General features: G+C 47.9%; 1 protein-coding gene across 2 annotated transcripts in view; it reads right to left on the bottom strand.

Annotated features, from left to right (window-relative positions):
- PDLIM5 (PDZ and LIM domain 5) overlaps positions 1-23,602 on the bottom strand; it is a 188,203-nt gene that overhangs the window by 79,738 nt on the left and 84,863 nt on the right. For both annotated transcript variants that reach the window (XM_054383212.1, XM_054383211.1), the window contains exon 4: positions 621-663. In XM_054383212.1, coding sequence (XP_054239187.1) covers positions 621-663 — 43 coding nt within the window. The remainder of the gene's footprint in view (positions 1-620; positions 664-23,602) is intronic.

Raw genomic sequence — 23,602 nt, forward strand, 5'->3', positions numbered from 1 at the left:
TGAGAGGAATTATTCTCCCAAATCCCAATATTTAGATAATATTTCTTCCAAATAGAAAGGAAGATTTCAGTGCCCATTAAAACAATAAAAAAACAAGCAGCAAACAAAAAACACCGAACCCAACCCTAGGGCTCTAAGGAAAATGAGAGGAATTATTCTCCCAAATCCTAATATTTAGATAAGTATCTTTCAAATAGAAAGGAAAATTTCAGTGCCCATTAAAACAATAAAAACCAACAAGCAAACAAACAAAAAAAACCAACCCAACTAAGAACCACCAATAAAGCACAACTCCTGTTTCTCTCGTAGGGATAGAGGAAACACTTCAACAATATCCTTCTAAAAAAAAAGGTTCCAATAATTGTATGAAAACTTTTACTCATTTTTCTTCTTATTTTTTTAATAATTTTTGGGCAGGTCTCTCAATTATTTTTTTTTTTTTTTGGTGAGGTCAATCTCTCAAAGATTCAACTGCTGTAATACTCATAATGTAGCACATGGAAGTCAAGCATTGAGAGGCAAGTTTGAATGAGAGTGCTTATCAACAGCAGGGTTTGACAGATGGGTAACAGTTAGTGCCACATGCTAGGTTGTGATGAGGATGAAGATGATGAACATACCTTTGGTACATGAATAAGATCAGGTTTTGTTATAGAAGTCACTCTGAAAGAGAAAAAAAAAACCACACATCATTGTAAACTCCAAGTTCTTTAAGCATTTCCCTCTTCCAACTCACCAACTGCATGCACAGATATATAAACCATAGAATCGTCAGGTTTGGAAGGGACCTCAAGGATCATCCAGTTCCAACCCCCCTGCCATGGGCAGGGACACCTCACACTACAGCAGGTTGCTCACAGCCACATCCAGCCTGGCTGCAAAAACCTCCAGGGATGAGGCTTCCACCACCTCCCTGGGCAACCTGTGCCAGTCTCTCACCACCCTCATGGGGAAGAATTTCTTCCTAACATCCAACCTGAATCTACCCATTTCTAGTTTTGCTCCATTCCCCTTAGTTCTATCACTCTCTGACTTCCTAAAGCATCCCTCTAAAGGAAACAAGAAGTACTCAAGTTAAACCCATGACACAGTTGTTATTACAAGGAAAAGCCAAAAATAACCCCAGATTAATTTAGCCAAATACAATGTTAGGAAATCTAGAATCTATCATCAAGTGCCACTTGATTTATAAATTCATAATACCCTAGCACTAGATAGGAGAATTTAGCTCCCATTTTCTTACCATTTCCCATCATGTCTTAAGAAACTGTGTCACCTAACTCAAAAGCTCTGGATAGATAAATTGCCTTTTAAATAGCACATAACCTTAAAAAAGAAAGCTTCCTTCTGAAGGATTTAGCAAGCTGAATGATACAGAAACTTTTTTGCAGTCTTTGGTCTTCAAAAGCAAGGTTATTTTGACTTGAACTCACAAAGAAAGATTTGTTCCAAACAATGGGAGCATTGAAACAACTGCGGGGTGGTGAGAAGAAAAGGAACTATCATGATGCATTAAGGTAAAGAACTGACAGATCATAAAAAACTGAGATTTCCTGGAAGTCTCATCCTCACCTGTCTTGGTTAGATCTCATATCTGAAATAACAGAATCACAGAAAACATCTGGTTGGGAGAGACCTCCAAGCTCACCCAGTGCAACCTTCCACCCAGCACTGCAGGGTCAGCACTAAACCATGTCCCTAAGCACCAGCTCCACACACTGCTGAAACACCTCCAGGGATGGGGACTCCAGCACTGCCCTGGGCAGACCATTCCAATGGCTGAGATCCCTCTCTGGGAACAAATATTTCCTAGCAGCCAGCCTCAACCTCCCCTGCTGCAGCTTGGAACCATTTCCTCTGCTCCTGTCCCTTGTCCCCAAGGAGCAGAGGCTGTCCCCTCCTCACTCCAACCTCCCTTCAGGGAGCTGGAGAGAGCAAGGAGGTCTCCCTCAGCCTCCTCTTCTCCACACTCAACACCCCCAGCTCCCTCAGCCCCTCCTCACAGCCCAGGGGCTCCAGGCCCTTCTCCAGCCTCATTGCCCTTCTCTGGACACTCTCCAGCCCCTCACTGTCCCTCTGGTAGTGAGGGGCCCAGAACTGAAGCCAGCACTCGAGGTGTGGCCTCAGCAGTGCTGGGCACAGGGGGATGATCACCTCCTGTCCCTGCTGCCCACCCTGGCTCTGATCCCAGCCAGGATGCCATTGGCTTTCTTGGCCACCTGGGCACTGCTGCTTCATAGTTAACCAACTGCCAAACTGAAACCCTCAGGTCCCTCTCTGAGTCTCAGCTTTCCAACCCCACATCCCCAAGTTATAAGTGAAGTGAACTGACAACGTTACAGGTAAAGGCATCTGACTGGTCTGGCGTTTTGTTTCAGATTTGTTTTTATATAAACAAAACCACACAGACACACAATTCATAAAAATTTATAAAAATTCAAAGCTCAGCCAAAACTCTGCCACTAACATTTTGTCTCCAAACATTGCTGAGTCTTCTCATGCCATTTTGGTTGGCAAGTGGCTTCTTGCAACGCTCCAAAACATTTGTGGCCATATTTTGAGGCTGCTCAGAAAAGCTGGGACCCTTACTGATCCAAAAACCACCACTCATATCCCACCTTAAATCACACAACCACCCTCTCCAACAAATCTTCTAAACAGCCTTTAGAAGAACTGAAGCCAGGTTCTCCTTTCCAAAAGACAATTAGGCAGGGAGTAGCAAGGGTTTGCCTAACTGGAGACTGACCTCCAGAGGAATGCCACTGTTGCATTAAAGCAGCTTTTCTAATTCAGGAAAACACAGGAGAGCTAGACTTGACAACTTGGCTATTTTCATTTCCTCACAGAATCACATACTGTTAGGGGTTGGAAGGCACCTCAAAAGATTATCTAGTCCAATCAGAGCAGGATCACCTGCTCTCCATTTTTTTCTTATCAATTTTGTTCAAAATGTTTACTCCTTCCCCAAAGCCATTTGGCTCTTGGGCCTCATGTGATTTGCAATCCCAAGCACTGATATAGGCTGGGCAGGGACTGGCTGGAGAGCAGTCCTGAAGAAAAGGCCTTGGGGGTGCTGGGGGATGAGAAGCTCAACAGGAGCCAGCAGTGAGCACTTGCAGCCCAGAGAGCCAAGCAGAGCCTGGGCTGCAGCAGGAGAAGTGTGGCCAGCAGGGCCAGGGAGGGGATTCTCCCCCTCTGCTCCACTCTGCTGAGACCCCACCTGGAGCTCTGTGTCCAGTTCTGGAGCCTCTATTACAAGAAGGATCTGGAGGTGCTGGAAGGTGTCCAGAGAAGGGCCATGAGGATGAGCAGAGGGCTGGAGCTGCTCTGCTCTGGAGGCAGACTGAGAGAGTTGGGGCTGTTCAGTCTGGAGAAGAGAAGGCTCTGAGGAAACCTTCTTGTGGCATTCCAGGATCTGAAAGGGGCTCCAAGAAAGCTGGGGAGGGACTTTTGAGGGTGTCAGGGAGTGATAGGACTGGGGGGAATGGAGAAAAACTAGAAATGGGGAGATTCAGATTGTTAGGAAGAAATTCTTCCCCATGAGGGTGGTGAGAGACTGGCAGAGGTTGCCCAGGGAGGTGGTGGAAGCCTCATCCCTGGAGGTTTTTGCAGCCAGGCTGGATGTGGCTGTGAGCAACCTGCTGTGGTGTGAGGTGTCCCTGGCCATGGCAGGGGGTTTGGAACTGGCTGATCCTTGAGGTCCCTTCCAACCCTGACAATTCTGATTCCAGGAACAGCAATGATGCTGCAGGTTCAGTAGCTAGCTTACAAAAAGAGAGGTCCATGTAATCCACACAACATGCTGGCAGGGAAAAACAAAAGAAGAACATGCCTGATAGTCTTCTGCATGTCACCCTCAGCATTTGTGCATTGCTGCTGGCACACATTATGTCCACATCAGCAGTAATTTCCAGAGACAGAGAGGGTTTTGTGTGCTCTGAGGAAAAGATCCATTCTCCCCTTTCCCACAGAGCATGCAGCCCATGAGAGAGCTGACCTGCAGCCCTCCAAAGAAGTGAGGTCCATCATTAATCACTCCTAATTGCAAAGTTGTCAATTGGCAGCAACAAAAGCAACAGGAAGAAGGAAAAAAAAAAACCAAAAAGACAACACATGGACATTTTTCTTTCACTTCTACGGCCAGAGTTAGAAGGAAACACACTACTTTCCCTATCTTAGGTATACATTTTTTAATCAAGTACCTTAGAATGCTTTGTGCATTCATTAAGCTGATCTGACAGTAAGAAAAGAACCCAACACATTCAGTGTTTGAATTAGTTACTGTATTTCATGCTTGAGGGGAAAAAAAGTCTTAGAATCATAGAACTGTTAGGGTTGGAAGGGACCTCAAGGCTCAGTCAGTTCCAACCCCCCTGCCATGGCCAGGGACACCTCACACCACAGCAGGTTGCTCACAGCCACATCCAGCCTGGCTGCAAAAACCTCCAGGGATGAGGCTTCCACCACCTCCCTGGGCAACCTGTGCCAGTCTCTCACCACCCTCATGGGGAAGAATTTCTTCCTAACATCCAATCTGAATCTCCCCATTTCTAGTTTTGCTCCATTCCCCCCAGTCCTATCACTCCCTGACACCCTCAAAAGTCCCTCCCCAGCTTTCTTGGAGCCCCCTTTGGATACTGGAAGGCCACAAGAAGGTCTCCTCAGAGCCTTCTCTTCTCCAGACTGAACAACCCCAACTCTCTCAGGCTGTCTCCAGAGCAGAGCAGCTCCAGCCCTCTGCTCATCCTCATGGTCCTTCTTTGGACACCTTCCAGCATCTCCAGATTTTTCCTGTAACAGAGGCTCCAGAACTGGACACAGAGCTCAGCAAAGTGGAGCAGAGGGAGAGAATTACCTCCCTCACCCTGCTGGCCACACTTCTGTTTGCTGAAGCTGAACCTTGAAGTCTCAGTCTCATAAAAATACCATAGTTATTTTTTTTAATTTATTTTACCATATTTGAGTTTGCAGTGGGTAAGACCACTCTTCATTCATCAGTACAGCACTGAGCTAAAATTATTTCAGACTGCTTCCAATGTGATTTGAAGACATCCTCTTACAAAATTCACCTTCCAAAACAACAACAACAAAAAAAAGATAGGAAGAGAAGAAAAAGGAAAAAAAAAAGGGTGAAAAAAGGTTTACATAACTGAAATGTTCCCAATGTTCTTTTAATGCTGGAGTCAGACAGCATAATATTATTTTATTGCCCCAAAACATACTTGAAAAAAGGACATAAATTTGTGTGTTCCAGACATACTTTGAACATTTTAACTTGGCCTTGTGGCCTTCAGACCATAATCAGCCTACAATCTGTGATTTATCCTAGAGTGCATCAAGAAAGTGCACACCCAGCACGCTGAGCCCCCAAGCCCTGAATGTGAAAAATGCATGGTGGGCAGACAAGACAGCACAAAAGGAAATGCACATGTGTCAGGGGGTCAGGGCTGGGCCAGCCAGTGAATGACAGACAGAGTCTATTAACCCCTAGGGGGAAAGGATGGGAAGAAGGGAGATTGGAAAGCAGAACTAAAACTGCTTCAATGAAAACAGCAACAATAAAGGAGAATATCTACAAATATAGAGAATCACAGAATCAACCAGGTTGGGAAAGACCTCAGAGATCATCAAGTCCAACCTATTGCCTAACACCTCCTGACAACTAACCCATGGCTCCAAGTGCCACATCCAAGCCTTTTTTGAACACCTCCAGGGATGGTGACTCCACCACCTCCCTGGGCAGCACATTCCAATGGCCAATTACTCTTTCTGGGAAGAACTTTCTCCTCACCTCCAGCCTAAACTTCCCTCTGCACAGCTTGAGACTGTGTCCTCTTGTTCTGGTGCTGGTTGCCTGGGAGAAGAGCCCAACCCCCACCTGGCTACAACCTCCCTTCAGGGAGTTGTAGAGAGCAATGAGGTCTGCCCTGAGCCTCCTCTTCTCCAGGCTAAACACCCCCAGCTCCCTCAGCCCCTCCTCACAGGGCTGTGCTCCAGACCCCTCCCCAGCCTTCTTGCCCTTCTCTGGACACATTCAAGTCTCTCAATGTCCTTCTTAAACTGAGGAGCCCAGAACTGGACACAGCACTCAAGGTGTGGTCTAAGCAGTGCTGAGCACAGGGGAAGAATGACTTTCCAACCCAAATGCCCTATTGGCACTTAGTGACTGTGACCACTGATGCTGTGGCAGATGTCCCAGAGTGGACTCAGTGCCAGATGGAACCAAATCCAGGAGCTGAATTCTGGGACTGGATTCACAAACTCATGGATCATAAGGCAGAACAGATAGAGTCCTCCTTGAACACTGGCCACTAAAAAAGGGAGCTTGAACCTCAGGATCCTTTAGCTTTGTACTGAATGTGATGTATATGGAATGGATGCCTCAATAATCAGTTTAGGGTCACCTGTCCTGTCTGCTCCTCCCTGCAGGTGTGGGCTTTTATTTTATACCCCCTGCACAAAATTCAGCAGTGACTACATACCAATCTAGAAACACTGAGTGTTATCACTGAGAGCAAAACACACTCTGAAACAGAACCACAACCACAGAATCACAGAAACATCCAGCTTGGAAAAGACCCTCAGAAGCACCAAGCCCAAGCATTAACCCTACTCCACAAGGGTCACCCCTAAACCATAGCCCCAAGCACCACATCCAAACCACCTTCAAACACAGCCAGGCTTGGGGACTCCACCACCTCCCTGGGCAGCACATTCCAATGCCTGACCACTCTGGATGGGAAAAAATTCTTCCTCATGTCCAGTCCAAACCTACCCAGTCACAGCTTGAGGCCATTCCCTCTTGTTCTATCACTAATTACCTGTGAGAAGAGACCAGCACCAACCTCTCCACAAGCTCCTTTCAGGGAGTTGCAGACAGCAATGAGGTCTCTCCTCAGCCTCCTCTTTTTCACTCTAACCATCCCCAGCTCCTTCAGTCTCTCTTCATCAGATTTATTCTCCAGACCCTTCACAGCTTCCTTGCCCTCCTCTGCACTGCCTCCACCACCTCCACATCTCTCTTGGATTCAGGTGCCCAAAACTGGACACAATACTCCAGGTGTGGCCCACCCTGAGCTGAGTCCCAGGGGACAATCCCCTCCCTGCTCCTGCTGGACACAGCATTGCTGATCCCAGCCAGGATGCCTTTGGCTTTCTTGGCCACCTGGGCACACTGCTGGCTCCTCTTCAGCTGCTTGTCCATCAGCACCCCCAGGTCCCTTTCTGCCAGCAGCTTTCCAGCCACACTGCCCCAAGCCTGCAGCATTGCTTGGGGTTGTTGTGCCCCAAGTGCAGGACCTGGCACTTGGCCTTGTTGCAGCTGATTCTGTTAATGTTGGCCATGGATCCAATCTCTCCAAGTCCCTCTGCAGAGCCTCCCTCCCCTGGTGCAGATCACCACTGCCACCTCCCTTGGTGTCATCTGCAAACCTACTGCTGACACACTCTGTGTCTTCATCAAGGTCATCAATAAAGATGTTCAACAGAAGTGGTCCCAACACTGACCCCTGAGGAGCACACTTGTGACCAGCCTCCAGCTGGGTTTAACTCCATTCACCACCACTCCTTGGGCCCTTTCACCCAGCCAGGGCTTTATCCAGCACAGCATTGCTCAGCCAGGCCATGAGCAGCCAGTTTGGCCATGAGAGTTCTGTGGGGAACAGCATCAAAGGCTTTTCCACTGTTTAGGCAGACAATATCCACAGCCTTTCCCTCATCCAATAGTCAATCATCCTGTCATAGAAAGACATCAGGTAAGATGCTGTTAGCTTCAGAAAGTGCAGTCACCCAGCAGAGACTGAGCTGAGAAGTAAAATCACAGAACAGAATCAGTTCTATTCTAACTCAACCAGGACAACAACACTTCAAGTTGAAAACCAAAACGTGTCCAACACAGATGTTTAAGAAAATCCCTCCCTTAGGGTTTGGATAGATACTACCAAATTCCATAGCAACAAAGAAATTAAGCCACAGAATCTTGGAGATCCCTACAGCTGTTAACACTTCACTTGCCACCTAGCAATTAAGCACATTAGGGTTTCATGCTGGTTTGAGCACATTAAAGCTATGAATGATTGATGATGAAGCCTTTCAGAAGTAAATGAAACACTTGCCCTTGGTAACTGCTTACTAGAAGAGCAGCATGGCTTGCAGCAGGGCATTTTCTGGCTCAGTTAACACTAGTAGAGTATGTTAATTCATGCAATGTTTTCAATACCATACAAACAAAGCAAAGACACAAAAGCTCTGCATAAATGCTCATTGTAAACAGCACACACAAAACAGCCAGCAGGGTGAGGAAAGAGATTCTCCTCCTCTATGGCTCTTCGCTGAGACCCCACCTGGAGCTCTGTGTCCAATTCTGGAGCCTCTGTTACAAGAAGGATCTGGAGGTGCTGGAATGTGTCCAGAGAAGGGCCATGAGGATGAGCAGAGGGCTGGAGCTGCTCTGCTCTGGAGACAGACTGAGAGAGTTGGGGTTGTGCAGTCTGGAGAAGAGAAGGCTCTGAGGAGACCTTCTTGTGGCCTTCCAGGATCTGAAGGGGGCTCCAAGAAAGCTGGGGAGGGACTTTTGAGGGTGTCAGGGAGTGATAGGACTGGGGGGATGGAGCAAAACTAGAAATGGGTAGATTCAGATTGGATGTTAGGAAGAAATTCTTCCCCATGAGGCTGGTGAGACACTGGCACAGGTTGCCCAGGGAGGTGGTGGAAGCCTCATCCCTGGAGGTTTTTGCAGCCAGGCTGGATGTGGCTGTGAGCAACCTGCTGTAGTGTGAGGTCCCTTCCAACCCTGACAATTCTGTGCTTCTAAAATACCTTGGCAAGTGGTTAGGGTTTCAAGGTTCCTACAAATTATTCCAGACAATGAAAAGAGAAGCAGCAGGAGCCACTTACTGTCTAATACTGAAAATGCCAAAGTGCACCAAGGTTTTACACAGGCTTCTCCCCAGCTGGTTCTTCCAGGAAATAGTTATATTTAGCCTGAGTAAATGTTTTTTATTGACCAAAAAAGATCAGATTTGCTCTTTAAACATACCACAAGCCATTCCTCTCTGATGAATACTTTTTGGTGACATTTAATGCAATTCAAAACATTCCAGCTTCCAGCACAGCCTTTTTAGGAAAATGCATTAGTTTGCTCTTTGCTGGGAGCAATATGCCCAGCAAGAACTATTCACTGCTTAAATTCTCATTTTATTTGTTCCCTCTCCAGGTATTTCAGCCATTAAAAAAAAAAAAAACAAAGAAAAAAAAAAAAACAAAAACAACTAAAAACTCCACAACAAAAGGACCCAAGCAAATCATAGAAACACAGAAGATTAGAGGTTGGAAGGGACCTCCAGAGATCATCCAGTCCAGACCCCCTGCCAAAAGCAGCATCACCCAGGGGAGTCTGCACAGGAATGCATCCAGGTGGGGTTGGAAAGTCTCCAGAGAAGGAGACTCCACAACCTCTCTGGGCAGCCTGCTCCAGGGCTCTGTCACCCTCACTGCAAAGAAGTTTCTCCTCATGTTGAGCTGAAACCTTCTCTGGTCAAGTTTGTCTCCATTGTTCCTTGGCTTATTGCTGTGCACCACCCAAAAGAGCCTGGCCCCCTCCACTTGACCCCCAGCCCTCAGCTATTGATAGACATTGATCAGATCCCCTCTCAGCCTTCTCTTCTCCAGACTAAACAGCCCCAGGGCTCTCAGGCTCTCTTCCCAGGGGAGATGCTCAAGTCCTCTAAGCATCCTCCTGCCTCTCCCTTGGACTCTCTGCAGCAGGTCTCTGTCTCTCTTGAACTGGGGAGCCCCAAACTGGACACAGGATTGCAGCTGTGGTCTCAGCAGGGCAGAGTAGAGAGGGAGCAGAACCTCCCTAGCCCTGCTGGACAATTTAAAAGCTAAACCTGCAGTATTTCATGCTTCTGCTATGAGTGCAAGTTGGCACATATTCAAAGTCTAATCATCGCCAAAACCACTGTGATACCAGTAATTAGCATTATGGAAGTAATTTCATTGCAGCCAGGATGTTGGGGTATTTTTTTTGACATCTCAACTAGAAGGCCCAAACATTCAGCCAATAAATCCCTAAAGCTTCGTTGATGCTTAATTCCAAGACATTTGGAGTGTCACCATCCCTAGTCCTTCTGTCCCTTAATCACAGGCTCACAGGATGTTAGGGGTTGCAAGGGACCTTTGGAGATCTTTGAGTCCAACAACCCTGCCAGAGCAGGACCAGAGAATCTAATGCAGGTCACAAAGAAACCTTAATAAAGGTACTGTTTAATATTCAAAACTTACAAAACAAATGCCAAATGCAATGGGTAAAACACAACAAGGTGACTGTCCTCATGAGCTCCTCTACACACAAGGGGAGCTCACAAGAGCAGTACTAATGCTGGTTTTGGCCTCTTTGTCACTTAAAGGACTGCTGATAAACTCTGGTGTGAGATACAGGAAGAACCTGCTGCAAAACCTCCACTGCTGTAATGAAGTCCAGTTTGTTCAGATTTTCCACAAAATCCTATTTGCTGTTCTGAACTAAGCCTTTCCAAGAGGAGGAAAGAAGAAAGGAAGGATTTTTTTTTTTTCACATCACTCTCATTTTCAAAACTCCTTTTCCTGAGCAGATCAAACAAGATACAGTTTCTGGCAACAGCTACTACATCCTGGAGGAAAGAAGACTCTGAGGAGACCTTCTTGTGGCCTTTCAGGATCTGAAGGGGGCTCCAAGAAAGCTGGGGAGGGACTTTTGAGGGTGTCAGGGAGTGATAGGACTGGGGGGAATGAAGCAAAACTAGAAATGGGGAGATTCAGATTGGATGTTAGGAAGAAATTCTTCCCCCTAAGGGTGGTGAGACACTGGCACAGGTTGCCCAGGGAGGTGGTGGAAGCCTCATCCCTGGAGGTTTTTGCAGCCAGGCTGGAGGTGGCTGTGAGCAACCTGCTGTAGTGTGAGGTGTCCCTGCCCATGGCAGGGGGTTTGAAACTGGCTGATCCTTGAGGTCCCTTCCAACCCTGACAATTCTATGATTCTATGATCCCTGAACAGTCACTGGTCAGATCTCCCTTCCAAAACCCTGTTATTTTAGCAGTTCTGCCATTGCTGCCTGCAGTTTTGTTGGTTTGCTTCCTTTAATTTCTGGAGAGCTGACAGCACAGAAAGCTAACCCCATTTCCTTCTCATAAATTACCAGACTCATGAACGAAAAAGATGACAAGCAGAAAATGTTTAACATGCAGAAGAAGTCATGACTTTCACGAGGGGTTATCTGAACAAAAACAAATGCAGATGTAATTTAAAGGACAGAAAATAAGAATAACCCAAACATATTTCTCTTTCCCTTAGACCCAAGCCCCTTCCCTGCAACAGACCTAATTAATTTCTTATCAGTCTTCCTCTGGCTCACAATAGAAAAGCAAAAACATTCTTAAGGTTGCTTATATGCCATCACCAACATGCCACTTTGCTCTTTGCCACTGTACTCTGCTCTGGTGAGACCTCACCTGCAATACTGTGTACAGCTCTGGAGCCCTCAATACAGGAAGGACATGGACCTGATGGAGAGGGTCCAGAGGAGGGACACAAAAATGCTCAGGGGGTTGGAGCAGCTCTGCTCTGAGGACAGGCTGAGGGAGCTGGGGGTGTTCAGCCTGGAGAAGAGAAGGCTCCAGGGAGACCTAAGAGCAGCCTGCCAGGACCTGAAGGGGGCTCCAGGAAGGCTGCAGAGAGACTGCTTGCAAAGGGCTGCAGGGACAGGACAAGGGGCAATGGCTTCAAACTAGAGCAGAGCAGATTGAGATTGGATGTGAGGAACAAGTTCTGCACCATGAGGGTGGTGGAACACTGGAACAGGTTGCCCAGGGAGGTGGTTGAGGCTCCATCCTTGGAGATATTCAAGGTGAAGCTGGATGAGGCCCTGGGCAACCTGATCTAGTTGGGGATGTCCCTGCTGAGTGTGGGGAGGTTGGACTGGAGGTCCCTTCTTGCCTGGACCATTCTATGACACAACTATGTTTCCCCCAGTATTGTAGAAAGGCAAAGGCTGGCCAGGGCAACACCAGTTGCTAAATCAGTGCTTCAGCTCCTTGCCATCACTTGCATGTGTGGCCCTGAGACTGCAAACCTGCACACATCCCAGTGCATGCAATGCAGAGGAAGCAAAATCATCCTTAGGTGCTTCTCACTGGAAACTGGAATCCACTGCAGCCATTGCAAAAAGGAGAAGAGTGAGCACCCCTCCTGTAGAAGGCACACCTTGAATCCTGGCTTCAGTTTTGGGCCACTCATTCCAAGAAGGGCACTGAGGGGCTGGAGTGTTCCAGAGAACGGAACAAAGCTGACAAAGGGTCTAGAGCACAAGTCTCGTGTGGAGCAGCTGAGGGAGCTGGGGTTGTCTAGTAAGGAGAAAAGGAGTCTGAGGGGAGACCTTCTGGCTCTTTACTGAAGGAGGTTGGAGCCAGGTGGAGGCTGGTCTCTTCTTCAAGGAACAAGTGATAGGAAAAGGGCAAATGCCCTCAAGTTCTGCCAGGCTGGAGAGTTGGGCAGGGAGAAATGGAATGAAATTCAACAAGGGCAAGAGTAGTGTCTTGCACCTGGGAAAGAACAACCTCATGGAGCAGGAGAGGTTGGGGACTGACCTGCTGGAGAGCAGTGAAGGGGAAAAGGACCTGGGGCTCCTGGTGGATGGGAGGTTGACCATGAGCCAGCAATGTGCTCTGGTGGCCAAGAAGGCCAATGGCATCCTGGGGGGGATTAGAAGGGCTGTGGTGAGTAGGTGGAGAGAGGTTCTCCTCCTCCTCCTCTACTCTGCCCTGGTGAGGCTGCATCTGGAATATTGTGTCCAGTTCTGGGCCCCTCAGTTCAGGAAGGACCTCAGGGAACTGCTTGAAAGAGTCCAGCACAGAGCCACAAAAATGATGGAGTGGAACATCTTCCTTATGAGGAGAGCCTGAGGGAGCTGAGGGCTCTGGAGCTTGGAGAGGAGGAGCCTGAGAGGTGACCTCATTGCTGGTGATAAAGATGTGCAGGGGGAGTGCCCAGAGGCTGGAGCCAGGCTCTGCTGGGTGATGCCCAATGCCAGCACAAGGGGCAGTGGTGGAAGTTGAGGCAGAGGAAGTTCCATGGAAACAGGAGGAAAAAAATTTTCCTTATGATGGTGACAGAAGACTGGAAGAGGCTGCCCAGGGGAGTTGTGGAGTCTCCCTCTGTGGAGATATTCAAGACCCTCCTGGCTGTGTTCCTGTGTGATCTGCTCTAGGTGCTCCTGCTCTGGCAGGGGGGTTGGACTGGATGACCCTTCAAGGTCCCTTCCAAGACTTAGCATTCTGTGGTTCTGTGAATGGAGTACACTGAGAATATCAGTATTTCATTCCTGACAGAATAGGACCTCAAGATAATACTTAACACCTTACTTCATTACATGTAGCCTAGGAATATTAGGTCATTAGTCACTTCCAACAGAGTCTACATCTTCAGTAAAGCAAATTTAAAGCTGGAGAATTAATATAACCTAAATGACAATATTTACAGTTTTGGGATAGGCTGTATAATACCTTCACATTCTCACCATTCACACCAGGTTATACTGAGGCATTAGGACAGGTAGAAGCCCATGAGAAGTTATGCTCTTGCTTTTAGTGGCAATTTGATAGCTGGCCAAATCAAACGTGGGGCCTCCCCCTTAAATTTAAATAACATCTGGGATTTGACCAGTATGTGTTAAAACAAACACTGCTGACATTCTAGGAGAGAAACAAGCTGCCCTCTGCTTTGGTATTCCTATCCACAAAGGATTAGTTGTTTTCCAGACCTCCCAAAGACAACCACTGCTCATAAGTCTCCTTCCTGTGGTCTGTGGCAACCCTACCAAATGCATTTGTAAAGAGAGTTTAAGTACAGGCAGACAATATTTTATTCTGTTCAAGCAAAACCAAACGAAAAGCTGGGGGAAAAAAAACACCATGGAATTTATCTCAGTCACTTCTGACTGCCCAGAGGACTTTTCAAACATGCTTCTCACTCCAGGAAGGCAGAAGGTTTAGAAACCTGGAGCATGTGTCCTTTGAGGGGAGGCTAAGAGACCTGGGGCTGCTTAGTCTGGAGAAGAGAAGACTGAGAGAGGATCTGGATCAATGTCTATCAATATCTGAGTGCTGGGGGTCAAGAGGGAGGGGACAGGCTCTGCTCAGTTGCACCCTGGGATAGGACAAGGGGCAATGGATGGAAATTCCAGCACAAGAGGTTCCACCTCAACATGAGGAGGAACTTCTTCACTGTGAGCACTGGAACAGGCTGCCCAGAGAGGTTGTGGAGTCTCCTTCTCTGGAGACTTTCCAGACCCATCTGGATGTGTTCCTGTGTGAGCTGTGCTGGATTCTTTGGTCCTGCTCTGGCAGCAGGGTTGGACTTGCTGATCTCCAGAGGTTCCTTCCAACCCCTAGCATCCTGTGATCCTGAAGAGACCTTGTGTATGACCACCACTGGACTAGAGCAGGAGGTCTGTCTGTGCTTGCCTATGACTCCCTTGGTCAGAGGAAAAAAAGGCAAAGCTTCCTCAATACCAAGCATGGCCAGCACCTTACAATTCTCTATGGCAGATCAGTGCTGGTTGTCCTAGAAAAGCTCTAGAGGAGCAAGGGGTTGGCTCAGTGTGTCCAAACTATCAAGTCTGGTAGGCAGGAATCCCATCTTGCCACTGCTTGGCTATTCACAAGTGTCAGGAAAATTCAGAGCTTGTATATAAGACCTTCCTACACATTACCTTCAGTGCTGGAGCATTTGACAATCAGTTTTGCCTTGTTTTAAACAGAATCCTTTCCTTAAGCTGCCTGGCAACACCATCCACCTAACTGTTAAGTGCCAATAACAAGACAAAACCAACTCTTCTTTCTAGGGCTTTCAATAAACCAGAGTTTGTATATTTAATTTTCTTTAGAAGTTACCTGTTAGAAACTAATTCTAACCCAGCAAGCTGGGGCTGGTCTCTTCTCACAGGTCATTACAGATAGAACAAGAGGGAATGGCCTCAAGCTGTGACTGGGTAGGCTTAGACTGGACATTAGGAAGAGTTTTTTCAGTAAACGAGTGGTCAGGCATTGGAATGTGCTGCCCAGGGAGGTGGTGGAGTCCCCAAGCCTGGCTGTGTTTGAAGGTGGTTTGGATGTGGTGCTTGGGGCTATGGTTGAGGGGTGACCCTTGTAGAGTAGGGTTCTGGGATGGATTTGGTGATCCTGAGGGTCTGTTCCACCCTGAGTGTTTTCTGTGATCCTGTGAAGGTACATTATAAAAACAGCCAGCATAATGAATTGCACACAGACCCAGTCAGTCCTCCAAAGCCCTCAAACAAGGAAAATAAAAGCTCAGCAGCTCAACTTCATGCTGACTTCCAATCTTTCATCAAATCTAGGTTATAATTCAGGAGATTTGAAACTGAGCACTAAATTATTTCTTCCAGTGCTTTCCACAATAGGGTGACTAATGTTTAAATTACCTCCTTTTGTCTATGGCCCAGCCCAAGTAAGTTTGAAAGTCAGGTCTTATCTACTTTAACAGGAATTCATGACAAACAGCTCCTCAGTCCCCAACATGTCCTTATTTGGGGTTTTTATTTTTAACCCTTAAGTGCATGCTTGGGAATGAACTACTGATATGTTTATTTTGTCTCTCCTATTAGGAATCTGGCAATTTAGAGAGCCATTAGATTATTCTATTGGACTTGTTATGGAAGCTAAGTCCATCACTCCTCTACAAAGCAGCTCACCCATCCATGGCTTCAGGCACAACTGAGAAAGGGAGTGGAAGCAGAGCTAACAGACTCACAGAAACATTCAGCTTGGAATGACCCTCAGCATCACCAAGTCCAACCCAGAACCCTACTCTACAAGGGTCACCCCTAAACCACAGCCCCAAGCACCACATCCAAACCACCTTCAAACACAGCCAGGCTTGGGGACTCCACCACCTCCCTGGGCAGCACATTCCAATGCCTGACCACTCTGGATGGGAAAAAATTCTTCCTCATGTCCAGTCTAAACCTACCCAGTCACAGCTTGAGGCCATTCCCTCTTGTTCTATCACTAATTACCTGTGAGAAGAGACCAGCACCAACCTCTCCACAAGCTCCTTTCAGGGAGTTGTAGACAGCAATGAGGTCTCCTCTCAGCCTCCTCTTTTTCACACTAACCATCCCCAGCTCCTTCAGTCTCTCTTCATCAGATTTATTCTCCAGGCCCTTCACAGCTTCCTTGCCCTCCTCTGCCCTGGCTCCAGCACCTCCACATCTCTCTTGGATTCAGGTGCCCAAAACTGGACACAACACTCCAGGTGTGGCCCACCCTGAGCTGAGTCCCAGGGGACAATCCCCTCCCTGCTCCTGCTGGACACAGCATTGCTGATCCCAGCCAGGATGCCTTTGGCTTTCTTGGCCACCTGGGCACACTGCTGGCTCCTCTTCAGCTGCTTGGCCATCAGCACCCCCAGGTCCCTTTCTGCCAGCAGCTTTCCAGCCACACTGCCCCAAGCCTGCAGCATTGCTTGGGGTTGTTGTGCCCCAAGGGCAGGACCTGGCACTTGGCCTTGTTGCAGCTGATTCTGTTAATGTTGGCCATGGATCCAATCTCTCCAAGTCCCTCTGCAGAGCCTCCCTCCCCTGGTGCAGATCACCACTGCCACCTCCCTTGGTGTCATCTGCAAACCTACTGCTGACACACTCTGTGTCTTCATCAAGGTCATCAATAAAGATGTTCAACAGAAGTGGTCCCAACGCTTCAGGTTCCTCCTGAGGAACACCACTTGTGACCAGCCTCCAGCTGGGTTTAACTCCATTGCCAGGCAGAAGTAACAAAGAAGAGCCACCTCCTGTACCAGATCACCCAGCATGGGAAGTGGCATCACTCAGCCAGACCACCCTGCATAGGTGTCTTTAGCCAAACCCCAGCTGCTTCCTCATACTTCTGGCTTCTTATCAGCTTAACAATGATACAGCAACAATATGAGCAGCCTAATCCTGTAACCTCTGAATTTCCATCTCAGGTGTTTGGAGCTGTGCATGGTCTCAAGCACAGGGAGAGCCTGCTACAACTGCATGGCTATCAGGGAAGTCACCGAGCTTGAGGCTGCTCCAGAAAACACAGGCAGAGGGCAAACATCACCCAGAGAGAAACAGGATGCTAAATATATTAGAAAGGATGAGCTCTCTTGGTTTTAACAGGCTATGCCATGGGCTGAAGTCTTTCCCATTAAGTCAGGAACATCAGTAAGCCTTTGTCTGACTCCTGAGTGTGACTTACCACCACCAAACAAGCAAATAATCTTTCCCATCCAGTGCCTCAGACACTTCTTTCCTCTCTCCCATGTCATGCCAGCTGTGAGGGATGAACATCTATCCTCAAGGTGCAGGAGCTAGCAGACTGCCAGGAGGAGAGTCATAGCCTTTCCACCACTGGGACACAGCAGCCAGGTACAGGATTATTACAGGAACACTTCCATGAACATGCATTTGACGGAAGTTAACTTTTCTGCTACAGGTCCTCCTGGCTTTTGCCACACTTTCTCGTTTCTGGGTATTGTTAACCTGTTGACCTAATGTGATGGGTTGAAATCTCCCTCCCAACATTAACTTTGCCAGACCAACTCAGTTGGAAGCAAATGGAAGCTGTATTTACAAGCAAAACTGCAACCTACAATGGAATACAAGGAATATGTACAAAATATACAATTTTTCCAGGGATTTATACTTAATGAACAGCACAAGGACCCTCCTGGGCAAAGACCAGGGGAAACTGCAACAGCTTCTCCCTTCCCTGCCTCCTCCTTACCCCCCTGCACACAAGGGACAAGAGTCAGAAACAGAGAAATTAGTAACAGTGAAAACAATGCAGCCAAGGTCAAGCAGAAGCCAGCAGAAGCACAAAGTTAGTATCTCCCAACCCAAAAAAGGGAGAAGAGATAAATTGTTTTGGGAAACAAATCTTATGGTAGGTATCTCTCCAATGGGATTGTTTAGACTCATCTTGGAGGCCTGTGGCCAGTGGTGTCCCCCAGGGATCAGTACTGGGTCCAGTTTGGTTCAATATCTTTATCAACAACCTGGCTGAGGGCATGGAGAGTACCCTCAGCAAGTTCTGATGATACCAAACTGGGGGAGAGGCTGACACCTGTCAGGTGTGCTGACATCCAACCAGAGCTGGACAGGCTGAGAGCTGGGGGCAGGAACACCTCAGGAAGGTCAAGAAGGACAAGGGCAGGGTCCTGCAGCTGGGGAGGAATAACAGCAGGCACCAGGACAGGTTAGAGGCTGCCCTGCTGGAAAGCAGCTCCACAGAGACAGACCTTGGAGTGCTGGTGGGCAGCAAGTTCTGCATGGGACAGCAATGTGCCCTTGTGGCCAAGAGAGCCAATGGGAGCCTGGGGGGCAGCAAGAAAAGTGTGGCCAGCAGGGCTAGGGAGGTTCTGCTCCCCCTCTGCTCTGCCCTGCTGAGAGCACAGCTGCAATCCTGTGTCCAGTTTGGGGCTCCCCAGGTCAAGAGAGACAGAGACCTGCTGGAGAGAGTCCAAGGGAGAGCCAGGAGGATGCTTAGGGGACTTGAGCATCTCCCCTGGGAAGAGAGCCTGAGAGCCCTGGGGCTGTTTAGTGTGGAGAAGAGAAGGCTGAGAGGGGATCTGATCAATGTCTATCAATAGCTGAGGGGTGGGGGTCAAGTGGAGGGGGCCAGGCTCTTTTGGGTGGTGCACAGCAATAAGCCAAGGAACAGTGGAGACAAACTTGAACAGAGAAGGTTTCAGTTCAACATGAGGAGAAACTTCTTTGCAGTGAGGGTGACAGAGCCCTGGAGCAGGCTGCCCAGAGAGGTTGTGGAGTCTCCTTCTCTGGAGACTTTCCCAACCCACCTGGATGCATTCCTGTGCAGACTCCCCTGGGTGATGCTGCTCTGGCAGGGGGGTTGGACCTGATGATCTCTGGAGGGCCCTTCCAGCCACTGATATACTGTGATCTTTATTTTTCTTTTTACACCCAATAGTGATTTATTTATATTTTACCACTTTCTGTTCAAGACCTGTGAAAATTTTTAAAGGCATTGCATAAAACTACCACACTTCATTGCTGTTGCTAAAGATGTGCAGGGGGAGTGCCCAGAGGCTGGAGCCAGGCTCTGCTGGGTGATGCCCAATGCCAGCACAAGGGGCAGTGGTGGAAGTTGAGGCATAGGAAGTTCCATGGAAACAAGAGAAATTTTTTTTTTTCCCTGTGAGGGTGACAGAAGATTGGAAGAGGCTGCCCAGGGGGGTTGTGGAGTCTCCCTCTCTGGAGATATTCCAAACCCTCCTGGCTGTGTTCCTGTGTGATCTGCTCTAGGTGCTCCTGCTCTGGCAGGGGGGTTGGACTGGATGGGCATTTGAGGTCCCTTCCAGCCCCTAACACTCTGTGATTGTGTGACACATCTAAGCTCACTGCCTTACCAGCATGTCTAACGTGCTGAGAAAAGCCCTGCACATCTGGACACAGCTGTCTACTACAGCTTTAGATAGCTCACAACTTGAACTTGAAAGCAGTCTTATGAGGAAACCTCCATCTACTGCATCTAGAAAACCTGAAGCTAGCCTGCCAACAGGTCTTACCACACTGCTAAGGGAAAGGGAACTCAAAGGAGCAACCACCAGAGTACGAGCTGTAGCTGGAAAATACTTTCTTCACTGCAAAAGCTAAGGAAAAGCAGCAGAGATCTGAAACACTTCATTGCTGTCGTAAATCCACTGGCCAAGGAATCGATTGTACTGGAAACTCTAACACTCCAGAAGCAAGAAGAGGCTCCAGGGAGACCTAAGAGCAGCCTGCCAGGACCTGAAGGGGGCTACAGGAAGGCTGCAGAGAGACTGCTTGCAAAGGGCTGCAGGGACAGGATGAGGGACAATGGCTTCAAACTAGAGCAGAGCAGATTGAGATTGGATGTGAGGAGCAAGTTCTGCACCATGAGGGTGGTGGAACACTGGAAGAGGTTGCCCAGGGAGGTGGTTGAGGCTCCATCCCTGGAGATATTGAAGGTGAGGCTGGACGAGGCCCTGGGCAACCTGATCTAGTTGGGGATGTCCCTGCTGACTGTGGGGAGGTCAGACTGGATGAGCTTTCAATGTCCCTTCCAGCCTGGACCCCTCTATGATAAAAGAGGCAATTGGGAAATTATGTCTGCATCAACTGATGGCCTGGACCATTCTATGATACTATAAAGGTGCAACAACTGTGAAAGAAGAGAAAAATTAATAATCCCCCATCTGACCCTGATGGATCCAGTTAAATTAAAGAGCTTCCCCTTCCAACAGTCCAACTCCAGGAAAAAAAAAAAAAAAAGAAAACTTTCATTCTTTTCAGCTCAGAATAACTTTGGGATAACATTCAGAGCACACTCAGAGCACATGAAGCAATGAACTGATTTTGTGGGCAAGTGAGCACTGATGCAAAACCAGATGCAAAACATCTGCCAGCCCCCAAACCTGCTGAGGTTTCTTCACAACGCTGCACACACGCCTCCAGCTGTACCAAGCAAACAGGGGACAGGCCCCAGGAGGTATTTTTATTACCCTCATGGGGTCTTGTGGTTCTGTGCCACGGGCTGGGCTTTCCACTGACAAGCCCCTGGGCTTCTCCCAAGGCAGGCATTTCTCAAAAGCTTGGAAAACAAAGGAGCAGAAAAGCCCAGAAGGCAGTGCAGCTGTGCAATGCAGCTATTAATAGGCACTTGACTCTGCAGCTGTGTTACAGTTTGAAGGGGGAACTTCAGCCTAGTCCCTGACTGCAAAGGCTGAAAATGAAATAAAATTACCATTGGATACAAAAGGAAAATAATGCCAAGGTCTATAGAAGTCATTGGGATTGCTAATGGCATACAGAGCAGAGGCACAAACAGTTCTTGCTCTCTTTTCTTCTTCTCTCACTTCTGCTTGCAACTTCTCTTTCTCTTCTGTGCCCTTGCCAGGGGATCGCTGTTTTGACTTCTGTGTGAGGTAACAGGAAGGAGGGAGGGAGTGAGGGAGAAGGTGAACAGTCCCCCTGGATCCATCCAGGGGGGTCTGAGGAGTTTGTGTGCTGTTTATAAACTGTCAATATCTATCTATTGTACATCTGTTGTATAGTTTGTCCCTATTCATTGCATTTCCTATTTCTAGATTGTAGTTTGCTTGTAAACAGAGCTTCATCTGCTTCCATCCCAAACTGAGCTGCTCTGAGTGATTTATTTTGGGGCTGGGGGGGATAATTTCAACCCACCACAAGCTGCAACTAAGCTTTCTATTAGGTGATGTAACAGAGATCCATCTAGTTAAACTTGCATCAGTGCCTCTCAACTTCTATTCCTCTTTTTTTCCAACCCCTCTAGAAAATCCTGTATACCTAAAACCCCCTCTGCTCTTCCCAGCATTCCCAAACCATCACCACCTTCCTTAGGCTGTGGCACACTCATGATACTACCATTACCTTTCAGGAAGGCATTTATTTTCCTGTCAATCACCATCCATTTATTCTCATCCCACTCTTCACTAGAGGAGGGTAACAGGAGCCTGCTCGATGAGTCAGGACACCACAATTTTGATTCTCAACAGCTGATCTTGCATGGCAGAGGACAGGTTTTATTTAAAGAGAGCCTCAGTTTTTCCTCTGGGCTGATGCTTAGGAACAGTTTATCTGACAACACTGGTCGTGGGGGGGTTGAAGAAAATGAGTTAATCACTTTTCCTTTGGGGGTCCGTGCCCTTAATATGCCACAAAAGGTCACTTCACAGAATGACAGAATGTTAGGGGCTGGAAGGGACCTCCAAAGCTCATCCAGTCCAACCCCCCTGCCAGAGCAGGAGCACCTAGAGCAGATCACACAGGAACACAGCCAGGTGGGGGTTTGAATCCCTCCGGAGAGGGAGACTCCAAAATCCCCCTGGGCTGCCTCTTCCAGTGCTCTGTCACTCTCCCAGTGAAATAATTTTTCCTCATGTTTCCATGGGACTTCCTATGCCTCAAATCTCACAGATACCCCTTAGTTTATTTCCTATTCTTTCCATTCCACATTCACAGAGGTGCAAAAACCAAGCTACCTGAAACCTAGAAAATACACACTAACCTGCATAAAATCACACTGGTTAGCCAGGTCAAGCTGACTTGAACTATATTCAGCACCAGAAGGGCACAGCCCACATTCAAACTGTGCAAGCTTCTTTTAATCCATTTAGAGACAACTGTCCCTTGGCAGATCATCACATAGCCCTTTTTATAATTAAAGAATGCCTGCAAGTTAGCATCACAAACCAGGCATGTAATGGAAATGTGCTTTCCCAAAGGAAAGCAACAGGTGGGAGGCACATTCTATGCTTGAAAAGCAAAAGTGTCAATAATAGAGACAAAGCAACATCATCTGTGGAACCCAAACAAGGAGATGAGTGTTTATGAAGGAAAACAACAACAGATTTACACGGTGCCCTCAGATAGGATGGACAGTGGTTAGAACAAGAGGGAACAGCCTCAAGCTATGACTGGGTAGGCTTAGGCTGGACATTAGGAAGAACTTTTTCCCATCAAGAGTGGTCAGGCATTGGAATGTGCTGCCCAGGGAGGTGGTGGAGTCCCCAAGCCTGGCTGTGTTTGAAGGTGGTTTGGATGTGGTGCTTGGGGCTATGGTTTAGGGGTGAGCCTTGCAGAGTAGGGTTCTGGGTTGGACTTGGCGTTCCTGAGGCTTTTCCAACCTGAATATTTCTGTGATCCTGTGACTTGGACATCACTGGGGCAGGTAAACTGCCAGTACATGACCAGATTTTGAGCCATAGAGAAGCCACAGCAGAGAGAAAAGTAAAAAAATATTGTTTTCCCATTCTTAACACCGGGATAACAGGAGCAAGATTGAATTGATTTTCCAAAGAGGATTCGGAACAAACAGCATGAAGCATGTCACACAACCCAGGCAATAGATCAAACACAACCCCCTGCCCCCCAGCATTCACAGCATCACAGTACATTAGAGGTTGGAAGGGACTTGCAGAGATCATCAGGTCCAACCCCCCTGCCAGAGCAGCATCACCCAGGGGAGTCTGCACAGGAATGCATCCAGAGGGTTGGGAAAGACTCCAGAGAAGGAGACTCCACAACCTCTCTGGGCAGCCTGCTCCAGGGCTCTGTCACCCTCACTGGAAAGAAGTTTCTCCTCATGTTGAGCCCAAACCTTCTCTGGTCAAGTTTGTCTCCATTGTTCCTTGGCTTATTGCTGTGCACCACCCAAAAGAGCCTGGCCCCCTCCACTTGACCCCCAGCCCTCAGCTCTTGATAGACATTGATCAGATCTCCTCTCAGCCTTCTCTTCTCCAGACTGTTTTCTGACAAAGAGGCCAAAAGTTTCACTCTCAGTTCTATCTTCACACCCTACTCCAAATTCCCAGGTAGGAAAATCCTGCTCTGAGAATTGTTTCAAGTTTCCAGACTGCAAGCTTTTCCATTTATCTAGACTTGGCCAGGAGCACAGGAAGCACCACTGCTCACACATGACTGTGGAGCCACTGCCAAATCCCAAGGCTACTTCAGATTCTGGGAAGCAAACCAACAGGGCTTTAGAAACTTTTTGATCAGGAGACTTTTGGACCAGGGTC

This window comes from Indicator indicator, chromosome 8, assembly GCF_027791375.1.
Source record: "Indicator indicator isolate 239-I01 chromosome 8, UM_Iind_1.1, whole genome shotgun sequence".
Classification (NCBI taxonomy): Eukaryota; Metazoa; Chordata; class Aves; order Piciformes; family Indicatoridae; genus Indicator; species Indicator indicator.